Here is a 13,462-nt window from a genome sequence, read left to right on the forward strand (position 1 = left end):
TGAACCCAGCCAAATGATGCAAAAGAAGTGGAAAACAGCCCATGTTAAAGGCTCTTTTAGACCCAGTGATCCTGGCTGCAGTGCAAGCCCTGCTATGAGAGCAGCCGCCGCTCCCCAGTCGAGTGTCAGTGCGGGCGCACTGGGGAGCAGACGCAGCCCCCACTTCGAACTGCCCAGAGCAGGTCGGTCCCGGCAGGGCAGGGGCCTCTTCCCAGGCGTGAGAGCTCAGCTCTGCAGCACCAGGTACCCGAAATGCTCACAAAACCCGGACGCCAGTAAAAAGGACCCAACAGCAGCAAAGGCTGTGAAGGTCTCATGGTCTCCAAGACAACCTCATACACTTTTCTGCAGGGGAAGGGGGATGACAGGAGGGATCCTGTGCTGTCGAGAGGTTTGGGTTCAGCAATATCGACCCTGTGGGGTCTCTGCTGAGGCTTTGCCATTTTTTATAGACCTGACGGCTCAAGAACTGAGCAGGATTCTGTACAAGTTTTTTAGCCCTATACGGTGCCCATTAGTGGATCTCGAAGCACACAAAAAAGGCCACTAGTTCCCTCTGCTTTCCCCCTTCTTTTTCTACAAGCTGTAAACTTGACTTTAATGAAAAAAAAAAAAAAAAAGTTGTGAATTCATAAAGAGAAGGGTGGCAGGTGGAGTTCAAGGAAAACCAGCAAACACTGCAAGAGCTATGATAAATTCACAACAGCTCACAGTGCTGCCAGAGTCAGCAGAGGCCACAGGACAATACCTCCCCCAGAAACCTGCATTTTCTGTCGCTGCCCCTCACTGTGGAATAAGCTGATCTGCCAGCGAAAGCCCAGACGTTTCCTACTCGATTCTCTCATCTCCGAATCCACTCAGGGCCATCTCCTGACATCCCCTGGCGAGGCACCCTGTGCTTTCTCCTTTGAAGGCTGAGACACAGACCTACTTATGGAGACAAGAAACCTGCAATGGCAAAGCTCTGCTCTTTTCTCCTTGGACAGAGACCAGAAGTCTTGCTTTCAAGTTGGACAGTGATAAAACTCTCGGTGGCAGCGCCATGCCCGCAGCCAGCCGCGAGAGCCAGCCTGGCAGTGCTCAGATGCAAGTTGCTGGAGCAGAGTGTTGCTCTTTGCTTAGCTCAGAGAGGGGTGAATAAATAAATCTAAGACTCCGTCAATGTTACAAATATCTGAACGGTTCATGGTGAAGATAATCTCAGGCGGAGGCTGTTTTGCTTCTTGCATCTTGTAGCATAACCCTGTGTAGGCAGAACAGCACTTGGATAAGAAAATTTGGGGTTCTGACTCCTAGCAGGACAAGGTGAATATCCGGACAAGCCTTTAAGGCTCATTTTATCTCTCTATAAAGATACCTCTGACTTGCCAAACACACCGACCGCCCAAGGAAAGGACAGACTCTCAACAGTTCTTAACGCTTCCACGTCTGCACCGTCAGCACCGCCGGCCCCTCCGCAGCCTCACAAGCCCCAGGCACTGCACAAGAGAAATACCTGCCCATGAAGGTGTGACGTGGCTGGGGAGAAGGTCTACGCAAGAAATACCAAAGGCCTGGTAACGCTCCTGCGTCTCCTCAGCAACGTCCTCCTCCAGTCAGCCCGGACACGGCACCACCAGCCTCCGCAGTTTCCTCCCTTCCTCCATAAAAATGAGGCTGGTGCCTTCCTCCCAGGGGGTCTCAGCATGAGCCAGTTTAGCTAAGCTGGCGTAGAAACTAATCTGAGTTAAGAGGAAACTTCCACCCGTACTGGGGTTCCTCTTCAGCCAGCAGAAGTCTGTGTGCAGAGAAGCCCTGCCATGAGCATCAGTGCAACTTTGGCCCAACACTGTTTTACACCCACGGCCTCTGCCTTCCGCAACAGGGACTCATGCTCAGGGCCAAGGGAGGCTTTTTGGGGGGAGTTAAGTGAGAAACCAAAATCTTTCATTCCCACCTGATACGAGTGTCACTCCTAATAGCAACATTAACAGACCGAGTGCTACTTTACCGGTAAAAATGCTCCTGGGAGCCATTTCGCATCCCTCAGTGGTCTGAACAGAAACATCGCGGAAGCATCAACTATAGACTAATTAGCTCCCTGGTTTAATTAGCATTCTTGCAACAGCCCATAGCGGTCACCCCGATGCTGGTAGTGCCACTGGTGAGTGCAGGCTGTGTGGTGGGGCAGCGGGGTGCCCACCCCAGCAGGTCCCCGCGTCCATCGCACGGGAAGCAGCAGAGCGGTTTTTTTCTCCGTTCTTCAGCGCCGGGTGGACGAGGGTGGATTTTCAGGGGGGAGTGAGACCGCCACAGATCCGCCTCGGGAGCGAGGAGAAGGGGCCGGAGGACGGCGCGGGCTCTTACCTCGGTGATGCGAGGGTTGGAGCACTTGACGTTGCGGCTGGACCAGTCGAGCCAGGGCTGGGCGGAGGCGGCGCCGCAGTGCGGGCGCAGCGTGCACTTGGCCTCGCCGCTGCACCACCCGCACTCGAACTTGGGGTCGGCTTTGAGGCACAGCCCGCAGCTCTCGCGCTGGGCCGCGCACTTGTAGAGGTGCACTGCGGGAAAGAGGGGACAGGCGCTCAGGACGAGGGCAAGAATTGGCATTTTCATACCGGCTACAGCTGTTCGTGGACTCAGGAGCAAAGGCACTGGCTGAGTTTTTATTTAACGAGCCGCGGAGGGGACTCACACGTGTGGTTTCCAAAGCCGAGGCTGCGTCAGCGGCGCTTGGTGAGCAGCGGGGCCAGCGGAGCAGCGACCTGCCCTCATCCAAGGCAGGAGCCCCCGGGACCACGATGCCCCCACCTGCAGCTGCAGCTGAGGCTGCTCTGCCCCAGCAGCCACCCTCCAGCCCCCATCACCGCTCGTCTTCCCGCAGCTTGAAGGCCAACTCCAGCCCACGTTACCTTTCAGATCCTCCGGGTTGTCGATAACAAAGTTCCCGTTCCAAACCACAGCAAAGTCCACTGCCAAGTTGCTGATGTCCATCCCATCATAGAGGTACTGGGGAGAAGATCGAAAATGAAATGCTTGGGAGGATGTCAGAGACACTAACAGGGCAAGAGGGTTTTTAAAAAGAAACTGTGATCATTCTCTCCTTAAAAACACGTGCTGACGTCTGAACCACCACACTTCTACTCTTCATCTCCAGGGTCCTGCTTTGACTCCCTCCTCCTTACCAGGAGCAGATAATTAAATCAGATCTAGTCCTTGTGAGAGATAATAGATTAATTATTCCACTCTCAGTGGTTTCTCTTGCCACTCAGTCTCTAGCTTATCGATACAGCCCCTCCAGTTAACCAGACTGGAAGGACTGCTGCCTCCAGGCTATCTTCTCATCCAGTCACCATGCACCCTAGCGGGACTGGGAGGTTAAAAATCACGCTGCACGGCTTTGGCTGACGAAATAGGCCACAGCTGAGAAAAAAAAAGAGAGGTTCCTTTCCCAGTCTCTGCCTCAGCCTCATCTAGGATAGCACTGGCTTGAATTATTCACCTTCTCATGGACATCCTGGGGGCCATGGCTGAGTGAATCTGGATGCTTTAGGTGAACTCCCAGTGTATTCTGAAATTCCCATTATCACAATTAGCACCGATGAGGCCTGATGCTTTCTTTAAGTCAACCAAGAGCTGCTAAAATGACTTAAAAAGGTGAGCGAGCCTTGCAATCCTCTTTGGGATGAGGGAACGATGGTTAAACCCAAGCAGGCTTGCTTTGACTGTCCCCGTGCAATAGTTGTACAGTCTTAATTTACACTGGCTTGTACTGATTGACCTTGCCTGGGTTTTACTAAGTTGGTGTGAAACTAGATATTCTGTACCAGTGAGAGAGCTGCAAGCACAGAATTGCCCTTACATTCTCTACTTACCACTTCCTATCAGCCTAACAGGAATAAAAGTGCTCCTCTAATGTTTATAAATCGCTTTGGATAGGGAAAGCACTATATAGTATTAATACATTTATTACCCACCATGCTGCAAGGCCCAAAGACAGCCAGTGATATATAAATATCCAGCAAAATTTTTAAAAATTCAAAACTTCATTAACAATTTAAGAACTTCTGCAACTGAATATTAAAGTAGACCCTGTTCTGCTGCCTAAAACAACCTGAATGTGCCCTGTCTGCCTGTGGACCTCCCCGAATGCAGGACAGGGAGGGGAAGGACCCGGCTCTTCCCTGCCCACCCTCGGGCTGACGCGTGCCGGGTCTGACCCAAGCGTGGGCTGCAGCTCGGGGGCTGACCTGCATTTGCCGTATGTGTTTTGGCATCCCTGAGTACCTGCCACAGGGAGTTTGAGTGTTCTGGGGTAAAATCCTGCCAGGCAGGCCTAAGCCCCATCCTACGGAGGAGAGCTATCCTCCCTTGCCTGCTTCTCCAGCAGCATCATTCAGATAATTTCCCTCTCCCCGCAGCGCTGAGCAGTTTTCCTTTCCCCCTCCCTCCCTGCTCCACGCTGTTTTCCAGCACGACTGTATTCATCCAGCTGCCGTGACCCGGAATTCGACGGCTCCCGATAAGGGGTCTGTGATTTGCCTTATCTCCCCTGTGCGAATTAGCCTGCCTCAACACCTTCACTGCATTCCTCCTCCTCCTCCTCCTCCTCCTCATCCCCTTCCCCTTGCTGACCCCCCCCAGTCAGACAGGGAACAGCCAGATCTCCTCCTGGCTGGCACCATAATGAAACACCTCGTACACCCAGGTTCCCACCTGGAATTCAGGATTAGTTTTAACTCCCGGATTTTTCGCTCTCCCCGTGGCTGAGCCCATCCCCTTCTGTTCAGAGCTGACACCCATTTTGGGCAGCTTTTTGCCCTCTCTCCCCCCGTGCCTCACCGAGCTGTTCTGGCACTGGACGCTGGAGCTGTTGAAGCGCAGGGCAGGCACGCGGTGGATCACGCCCTGGATGCTGAGGACGCACTCGTACCCGCGCTGGCCCGACTGGGGCTGGGGCAGGTTTCTCGCCTTCAGCGTGATGGGTTTCACCTCTCCCACCGGGATCAGGATCTCCTCTGTGGGGAAGAGCTGGGGACAGTCCTGGGGAGCAATAAAAGAGAAGGAGAGGTTACAGCAGGTCTGGCCAGGTCTCAGCCTGCCTGCCCCTGCGGCAGGGCTGGTGTCCCCGCACACCCTCCGTGCTCAGGACCAGCCTGAGACACCCGTGCGGCTGCAGGGTAAGCCCAGAAATAAAGAACCCCCCATCACAGTGCCCCTGCTCTGGGACCGGCACTGCCTTTCTCCCTGCAGTCGCAGAAGGAACACCGCTATTCGGGGAACAAATCGAGGACATCCTCCCCGCTCTGAGCTCGCCGTGGGTTTTATCTGCAGAGACACAAGCTCTCGCCCTGCCCTCCCGCAGCAGCGGCGGCGCGTTATCAGCTGCTCCAGGAGGGCGACAGGCTGCTCCCAGCCACACTCTGCACTGCCCAGGCTTCCTCCTAATCCCATTTCGCTTCTTACACCCCTGGGCTGTGCGCCGCTTCGGAGCGAGACTGATCAGCATGGGAAGTGCTTCCCTCTCGCTACCAGGTACGGTTCCGCGCCGCTTTATCTGAGTAAAATCACGCTGGTGTGCCGTTCATTTCCGAGGCGATGCTAATTTCTGCTCTATCTGCTCTCGCCTCCTACCCTGCTCCGACACCTCCGGCCTTTCCGAGACGCCCGCCCAGCTCGCTGCGGTGCTTCCGCGCTGCTGCTCGCACAGTTTTTCCTGAGCTGGGGGCTGCTGGGGTGGGCAAGGCAGCGGGACCTGAACTGCCCCTTCTATCTCTAAAGCAATGCTCTTCCCTGCTCTGGGCTTCTGGGGAGCGGAGGACGCCCAAGGATGAGAGGATTTGGTTGCAGTCAGTATCCAGAGGAGCAGGGATGGGTATTTCACAGATGGGATTAAGCACCCTAATCCTGATCCTCCCCGGGCCTTCTGAAATTCTGTCTAGTCTGCAAAACTGGCCTTTTCTCTTAGGAACTGTAGCAAAGGGTTTGGCATGTGCAATCCGCTCGGAGCCTCCTTCAGCAAATAGCATTTGCAAAGGTCTTACGGCTTGGAAAATGTGGCCACCCTTGGATCTGAGGAGCCAATACTGAGGAGGGATCTCTCACAGAGGAGGGAGGGCTGAGACAAAATCTAATTAATTTGTGTACAACCATATCTCAGGACGTTATCAGTGGGGTGGATGTTGGGCCATGACTGGGGGCGCGGCATGTCCCTTCATGCAATGAAAACGGCAAAATTGTCAACAAGCGATGGCACCTGCAGATCTCCTGTCAGTGGGTGTTCACCGGAGAGACCCTCAGGTGAGGAGGAGACCCAGCCCAGAAGACGCCAAGCAAGCCCTGATGCCCCTGGGATCTGAGGTGCCGGGTCTCTGCCTTCTTCACAGCACCCTTTGGGCTTCAAAACCTTAAGCCACCAGCTCTCCGGAGCCAGCCCCTTCAGGCACCCTGAGCCTTCCTCCACTGGCCTGGAAGCAGCGAGCCCAGCCTGCACAGGCACCCTGCCAGCCCCGCGCGGGAGGAAGATGATGTCCCAGACCAGCTCAGTGAGTCAAACTAACGGGCAGCAGCAGCTCTGCGGCAGATCAAAGTCTGTCCACACCTCTGGGATGCGATCGAGAGCTGCTCCAGGAATGCATCCTTCTGAGTTAAATGCAAATTCAGAAGTATATTACAGCCAGAGCCTTACAGGCCTATCAATCACCCTGCCAGGCCAGAGCAAATGCATTTCGGGAGACAAGCAGAAAAAGCGAGGGATGCTGAGCTGTGGGAGCGGGGAGAGGCTGCTCAGTGGGAGTCCAGAGGAGGAGAAGGGAAGGAGTGGGGGCTGAGACAAAACAGCACAAAGAAATTTCACTTCAGGCCTTTCCTGATTAAGAACCGAAGCCTCTTGCATGAAAGAGGAGATTAAGCAGGTCCAGCTCCCACAACATCAGGCATGAGGCTGGCTGACAACAGCCAGAGCTGCAAAACCCTCCTGCAGCAGGAGGCCAGTGTGATGGGAGCTTTGCCATCCACCGTAGGAAAGCAAGTCACTCCTTCCTGAACCCCAAAGGCTTCCAAAACCGACTTAAGGGCATTAAAGAAAGGTGACATTAAATAAAAAAAAAAAATGGTATTTCATCCTTGACGGTCATTTCATAAACAAGTTAAGGCTCAGGAGTTCTCAGCTAGAGGCAATGAAAAAAAATGTGTAAGGATAGTTTTCTGATCTTTTGAGTGTACAAAATACCGTAAAACTGGAAGCAGTCTATTAAATTTTCCATTGAAAACCACGTGAAAATATTTCAAACATCTGTGTGACTGCAATAAAGGAGCAAAGAAAAGAGCAAAAAGATGCTGCCTCCAAAACTATATATTCTGAAAGCTAAGCAAGAGGAGTGAGATTTGTTTCCACTTCTGCCACTGTCTGGCCAAAATAACGCAACTGTAAATTAGTAGCGGGTTTTAATATTGCAGTAGCTTGAGACTTTGCTACGCAAGACGCTTGCACACAAAATAAAAGGGCACTTTCCCTGCGAACGTCGTTCCGGGGATGAGCAGATCTCCCATTCCCCACCAGCACAAACCAGGCACCTCAATGATACTCGGAGACGAAGTGCAAAAAATGACCTATCAGGGCCTGGAAATTGTAGGACATTCCTCCCATAAGATCTCAACATCCTAAACGTTATCTCTTCATAACACACTGGGAGATAAGAGTTTTTCCTCGATTTATGTACCGGGAACTGCAACACGCAGAGACAAAGGCTCTGACCGTCAGAAGTCTTTACATTCTGTTTGGCTCTAATTTGCTTTGATCTAATGGAACTAGGTGCCTAAGCACCTGTAAGTATCTGACAATAAATGATTAATCCTAAGCTAAAGAAGAAGTTCTAGAAAAAAACGGACAGACGTCTCCCTTCCCTCTGCCAAATCCCGAAGTGGCATCCCAAGCCCCCTGCCTGGTGGTGAGGTCACTCCGCCAGGACGGTGCAGGCAGGACGGGATCCCTGTTCCTCACTTCTGACCCGGCGCAGAGCGAGCCCCGCTCCCTCTCCAGCTCACAGCCAGACCGGTGGGATGTTGTTTTGTTACTGGCTTAGGCAAGTTGTAAATGAGAAACAGATGCTACACCTCAGTTTGGAGAAGCCAGCAGCTTAAACTGCTGCCTCATAAACCTTTTTAGTGGCACTTTCCCTTATATATTTTTTATTTTATTTCTAACAGGGACTTTCACGGATTAACAGCCAAGAGTGATTTTAAACTCCGACAGCCAGAAAGCAGGCTGTGCTGGGAAGGCAAGAAAAGCCCCTTCTGAGTGGAGCAGGTTTACAGGCTGGAAGGGAATGCCGCCGTGAAGCTCAGCTCCGGGTTCCCCCAGACCCTGCTATCACGGACCCAAGCCTCAGCTCAGCCTTTACACTACCGCCACCAAACTCCTAAGACTCATGGCACTTTCCACCCACCTACCAGCTCTCCCAAGTCTGCGCCCTCCTTCCGTCCTCCTCGTCACGCACCACACACCTCTACCACCCTCTACTCCAGAACTGGCTGCACTTAAGGTTTTGCATTTAACCTCAAAGTCATATCGAGGACCGACAGGGGACAAATGGCTCCACTCCAGAGAGGTCCCCAGCTCTGTGCAAAGCCCGCGTTTGGGAGGAAAGGCATTCTGGAGCCGCAGAATCTTTTGTCACGTTATGATTGAAAACAAAAAACCTCCAGTCACATCACCAGTGGGAGAACCTCAGTGCACAGTCCTGAAAATAATGAATATGTTATGGACCATTATCCTTCCTGGCCACTGCTATTCGTGAGACGACTGCTAAAGAAACGCTTCTTCCTTGAGAGACATGGGAGAGGACTTACATTTTCAAATCTGCTCTCTGGTGCTGAAAATGCTGGTAGCAAAAATTGTTCTGCCGTCATTAGAGATGAGTAGGACATAATAGATTTTTCTTCCTTTGGTTTCAGCAGGAGAAAAATGTCACATTGGGATTCTGGTGAAAAAAAAAAAAAAGGCATTGCAGCCCGTGAGTGCAGCCGCTCGGGGAAACACGGAGGAAGGCAGCCCCTCTGCGCTGGCTGACAGCTCCAGTGATCACACTAATAAGGGGATATCCATTTTGGGATGGAGCGATACGCAGGAAGGCGTTACGCTCCCAGGAGCCCGGGGCCCTGGCGCGGAGCCACGCTGCTGCCGGCAGCGGCTGCTGCATCGAGCGGAGGAGCGAGCGAAGGCGCGGACGCTGCGGGGGCTCGCGGACGCTGCGGGGCTGGCTCGGACGACGCACGCCTTCAGAGCCACTGCTGGAGGCCCTGTCCTCCCTCTTTGTGCCATTTCCCATCCGGGCTCATTGTTCAGCTTTCAGGTCTTTTTTTTATTTGTGTGTTTGTTTTTTTTTTTATTTTAAATTGCTGGGCAGCGATGGATCCCCACGTCCCTGCGCACACGGGCCTTCCCCTGGAGCTCGCGGGTCCCACGCCGGGGACCAGCAGTGGCCCCTGGCTCCCACGGGCACACGCAGAGCTGAAGGGGACGATGCCACATGGGAGCAGCCTGGCAGGTCCGTCTGTCCATTCCCCACCGCTGCTACCCGTGCTAAAAGCCGGCGCTAACGGAAAGGATTTTGTTAGGGGTATATCGGCAGCTTTCGCCTCCGCCAAGGCTTGTTCACTTCGGAGGAATTTCGGGGCGAGCTGGGAAGCGGTCGGCAGCACCAGCCCTGCTGCTGGGCCTGGGGCAAAGGGCCCCTCGCCCTGGGGGACCGTCCCGGGGCTGCAGGGCTCAGGTCTGGGTGCTCGACTCTGCGCTTCCCCGCGCTAGTGCCAGGAAGAGCTGAGCCTCCGGAAAATGCAGAATAAAAGGGAGACCGCAACCAGCGGAATATAAAATTTGTTCCATAATCAGTTTACTTTGTTTTTTAATTCATGAGAAGTAAATCCTGCAGTGAATTAGAAAGGCCATTATTGCCTCCTCTCGCTAAACAAACACATGCTGAATCCTCTTATTATCCTTCTTGACTTCAGTACACCAGAATAAACACAAATCAGAAGATCTGCTGGAGAAAGACAAGACTCTGACGCGTGAGTGGCACAGACTCCCGGGGAATGTTCTCCGTATGAAGTATCTTCGCACACAATTTACAAAGGCATTTTATGCTTCTCCAACACTTTTTAGCCTCAAAGATTCCAAGGTCTATAAATACCTTAAAGATCCACGATACGCATCTGTCTCTGGAGTAGAACAGAGCACCCATGGTTATTATTTGTGTTTAACAGAGCAGTTTTAGTAGGTCAAATCTTCTCGCTCTTATTTGGAAAAAAAAAAAAAAAAATTGCCTAGAAATGGCAGGTGTTTCTTTTGACTGTGGGATTTAGTCCAAATGGAAGAAAATATAATGTTTTCATACTTTTCATCTTAAAAAAAAAAACCCAACAAAATGCAAACCTCCACAAATATTATCTCGCTACACGTATTTTTAAAGTTCTAAACATAAATGAATCTGGCACATGAATGTAAACCCCTGGCTCACGGTTGTGTTTCCAATGATATAAATTACAGTCCCCGTCACTCACGGAAACACATTATTCTTCATTTACGCTACTGGAAAGGAGAGCAGACCCCGCTCCTTAGAAACCAAACATGAAAAGAAAGGCAACTGAAGCGAGACTTTTCTCACTGGTGAATCCCTACCCAGTGCCCTTTTGTCCCGCGCTCTGGGCTGGACGCTCATGCTGTAACCTGGCCTTCGCCATTAATTTATGAAGCCCTGTGATACTTAGAGCCGTGCAAAACACCCCGAAGGCTGGTGTGGAATGGCTGGGGAGCCTATTTCTCACCCATAAACAACCCCTTGTGTACCAGGGGAGAGGGCAGGAGCAATTCCCTCCAACACGGCCAGGTTCCAGGTGGGAACATCTCCCCCCGGCTCCCTGCAGCGCTCCTGTCCCCGGCAGCCCTGCAGAGCACTTCCCTGCACGGCTCTGACCCCTCCAAACACCACACTCTGTAGGTTAGACACACCATAAATCTACCGAGGAAAAAAAGTGTGGCCAATAAACTCAAACCAATCTTCTCAACTGAGATGAGTTAATCTTGCTGCAGCTGGGCTCTTGCTTACTATTGGTATTTTTCCGACAAACACATCTCGCCAGGAGTTAGATGTGACCCAGCAAAGTCATTTGCTGACTCTGGTGGACTTAGATGTGGCTCTGAGTTATGTCCTGCACATCATAGTTCCCATGCAGGTATTTAACAGTGGGGACCGTAAGGACAGATATGAGGTAGCTTTAATTTTATTTCCTTCGAGGTGCATCAAGCAGCTCTCAGCATCCAAGGGCAGAGCCAGGGGCAAAGGTGTTCCTCTAAAAGCAATGAAAATTTAAAGGAGTCAGACCAGAGCCAAAACGCGGCTCTGCACTGAAATCCTGGAATCTGAAATGCTCTGACACCTTGATTCAGCATCTCACATGTGGAAATGGCATTATCTGCACATAGTGGACATCAAAGAGGGATGGGATCCCATGTTCTGGGAAACTAACAGGATTTATTTGGCTCTAGCTCTCCACTGGGATGGGGTGTAAGAATATATTTATGTATCTACATTCCTTTTCATCTGCATGTTTTATACATCGAGGGAGAGCCACCTAACAGCCTCACACACACGCAAACCCAACCACCTCAGACACGTTAAAATGATATCATAGGCCTGATCTGAAGCTTTGTAAAGTCAGACAATCAGCGCTACACCCACGAGGCTTCTTCTGGGAGAAGCTCTGCTTTGTGTGTGCAAGCCAGCCCCAGGCCTTTGCCTTCCCACTTCCAACTGCTCTCTGGTTGGCAATATCTAAGCAGGCACCTTCTGCGGACAAATGACACCTCAGGCTATGAAAAGGCTGAGAAAATAGAGCTACTTATCTGATGACCAACTCCTACAGAACGGGCCGCCTGGAAACAGAGGCCTCAAAGGAGTTGGGTTTACCCCATGTCAGAAACCTCCCACCGAGAAGAGCCAGCTCAGACCTGGAAGGCAGCTCTGCTGTAAAGGCAGTGAAGGGTTCTGTATTTTCCTACCGACTGCAAACCGAACGCGCCTCGCACACAGGCAATAGATTTTCATTTTGGCAAATGTGACAGCGTGATGCAAACCAGAGATCCGGCAGTCGAGGGGCGGCATCTCTTCCCACGCATCACAAATGCCCGTGGTTATCACTCACCCACGGCTTCACAGGCCACTCGGTATCCCGTGACAAAGCACCAACCCATCTCCGGAGGCTGTGCTCTGCATCGCCCAGCTCTGCCCTTGGGTTTTAGTGAACAACTCCCGTTGATGGGGCAGGTGGAGACACAGAAAAACCTTGTTCTCTTGATTGCAATTTCATGGAAGCAGGGCAAAAGCATGTGGCTCGGTCAGTACGGCCAGAAGACTGCAAGGAGCAAGCGTACAGCTCCTGAAGAAGGGCTTTCTTTCCCCCATCACCTTGTGAAGTAGCTGAGGCTTTGAGCTCTTTTCCCTTCTCAAGACAGACGACTCCTAGGAGCATCAAAGGGAGTTTGTTACACATCGAATCCCAGTGGGACACAAACCCTGACGGGCCAGGAGTAAAAGGGAATATTCAAGACATTTTCTCTTAAATTAAATATAAAGGCACGAGTAAAATTTCCAGCCCCGTGTGAACACGTGTGCAAAACTTAGATGAGGAGAGGCCCATGGGACTGAAAGTAGGGCAGCACGCGCCGGCGCAGGCACCACCACGGCGATCGCGGCAGCACCGCTCCGGCTCCGGCCACCCACCACCCTCTGCTGGGAAGGGAGCGATGGTGGTGCTGAGCACAAACAGTCCGCTAATACATCAGGCTGTGACACAGTGAGAACATTGTGGTCTGAATTGTTTTCAGAGAGGAAACTCTTTATGAGGCTTTTATTTCACGTCGTGTTAGCCGGAGCAAAATGTCTGCAATAAAGGCATTAGCACTGCACTGCGCACGCAAGCGGCAATTCTTTTGCCTTCAATAAGCAAACAAAATTCGGTTTTGGTGGCTGTTTTTGCCTCTGTGTTCAAGTCATGACGAAGGCTGGAGCATCTGTGTCGTTATCATCAGCCCTTATCAAAAGTGATTGCCAGGAAGGTGTGAGATATCACGTAACATCCCCTGGTAAGAAACAGCCTCTACACGGTGAAGACAACAGAGGAAGTTCTTTGGAGACGCAACAGTCCTGTGATCCCAGCAGGAACTGGCAGAGATACCAACTCCTCCACTCGCTCTTTCTGTGTGATCTCAAGCAAGTCCTGTGCGTTTCCAGGAGAAAAATGGAGATAATGGGATTGTCCTATTTTACCAGAGACTTGTCAAACACTTCTGAGATCATGGGGTTGAAGACCTATAAAACTGAGACTACAATTGTAAAGCCTGGGAATGCAGCGATGCTTTGAGTCTGAAAGAGAAAAGCCCCACATCGCTCCAGAGAGGGAAAGGCAAAGGGTTTTGCTTTCTCTT

At 51.8% G+C, this 13,462-nt stretch overlaps 1 protein-coding gene across 1 annotated transcript in view; it reads right to left on the bottom strand.

Moving 5' to 3' along the window:
• PLXNA2 (plexin A2) overlaps positions 1 to 13,462 on the bottom strand; it is a 105,219-nt gene that overhangs the window by 48,212 nt on the left and 43,545 nt on the right. The window contains exons 7-9 of the mRNA XM_026864207.1: positions 4,822 to 5,022; positions 2,892 to 2,988; positions 2,347 to 2,540 (exon numbers count right to left, since the gene is read on the bottom strand). Coding sequence (XP_026720008.1) covers positions 2,347 to 2,540; positions 2,892 to 2,988; positions 4,822 to 5,022 — 492 coding nt within the window. The remainder of the gene's footprint in view (positions 1 to 2,346; positions 2,541 to 2,891; positions 2,989 to 4,821; positions 5,023 to 13,462) is intronic.

The sequence above is a fragment of the Athene cunicularia genome (genome assembly GCF_003259725.1).
Source record: "Athene cunicularia isolate RWA chromosome 26 unlocalized genomic scaffold, athCun1 chr26_part1, whole genome shotgun sequence".
Classification (NCBI taxonomy): domain Eukaryota; kingdom Metazoa; phylum Chordata; class Aves; order Strigiformes; family Strigidae; genus Athene; species Athene cunicularia.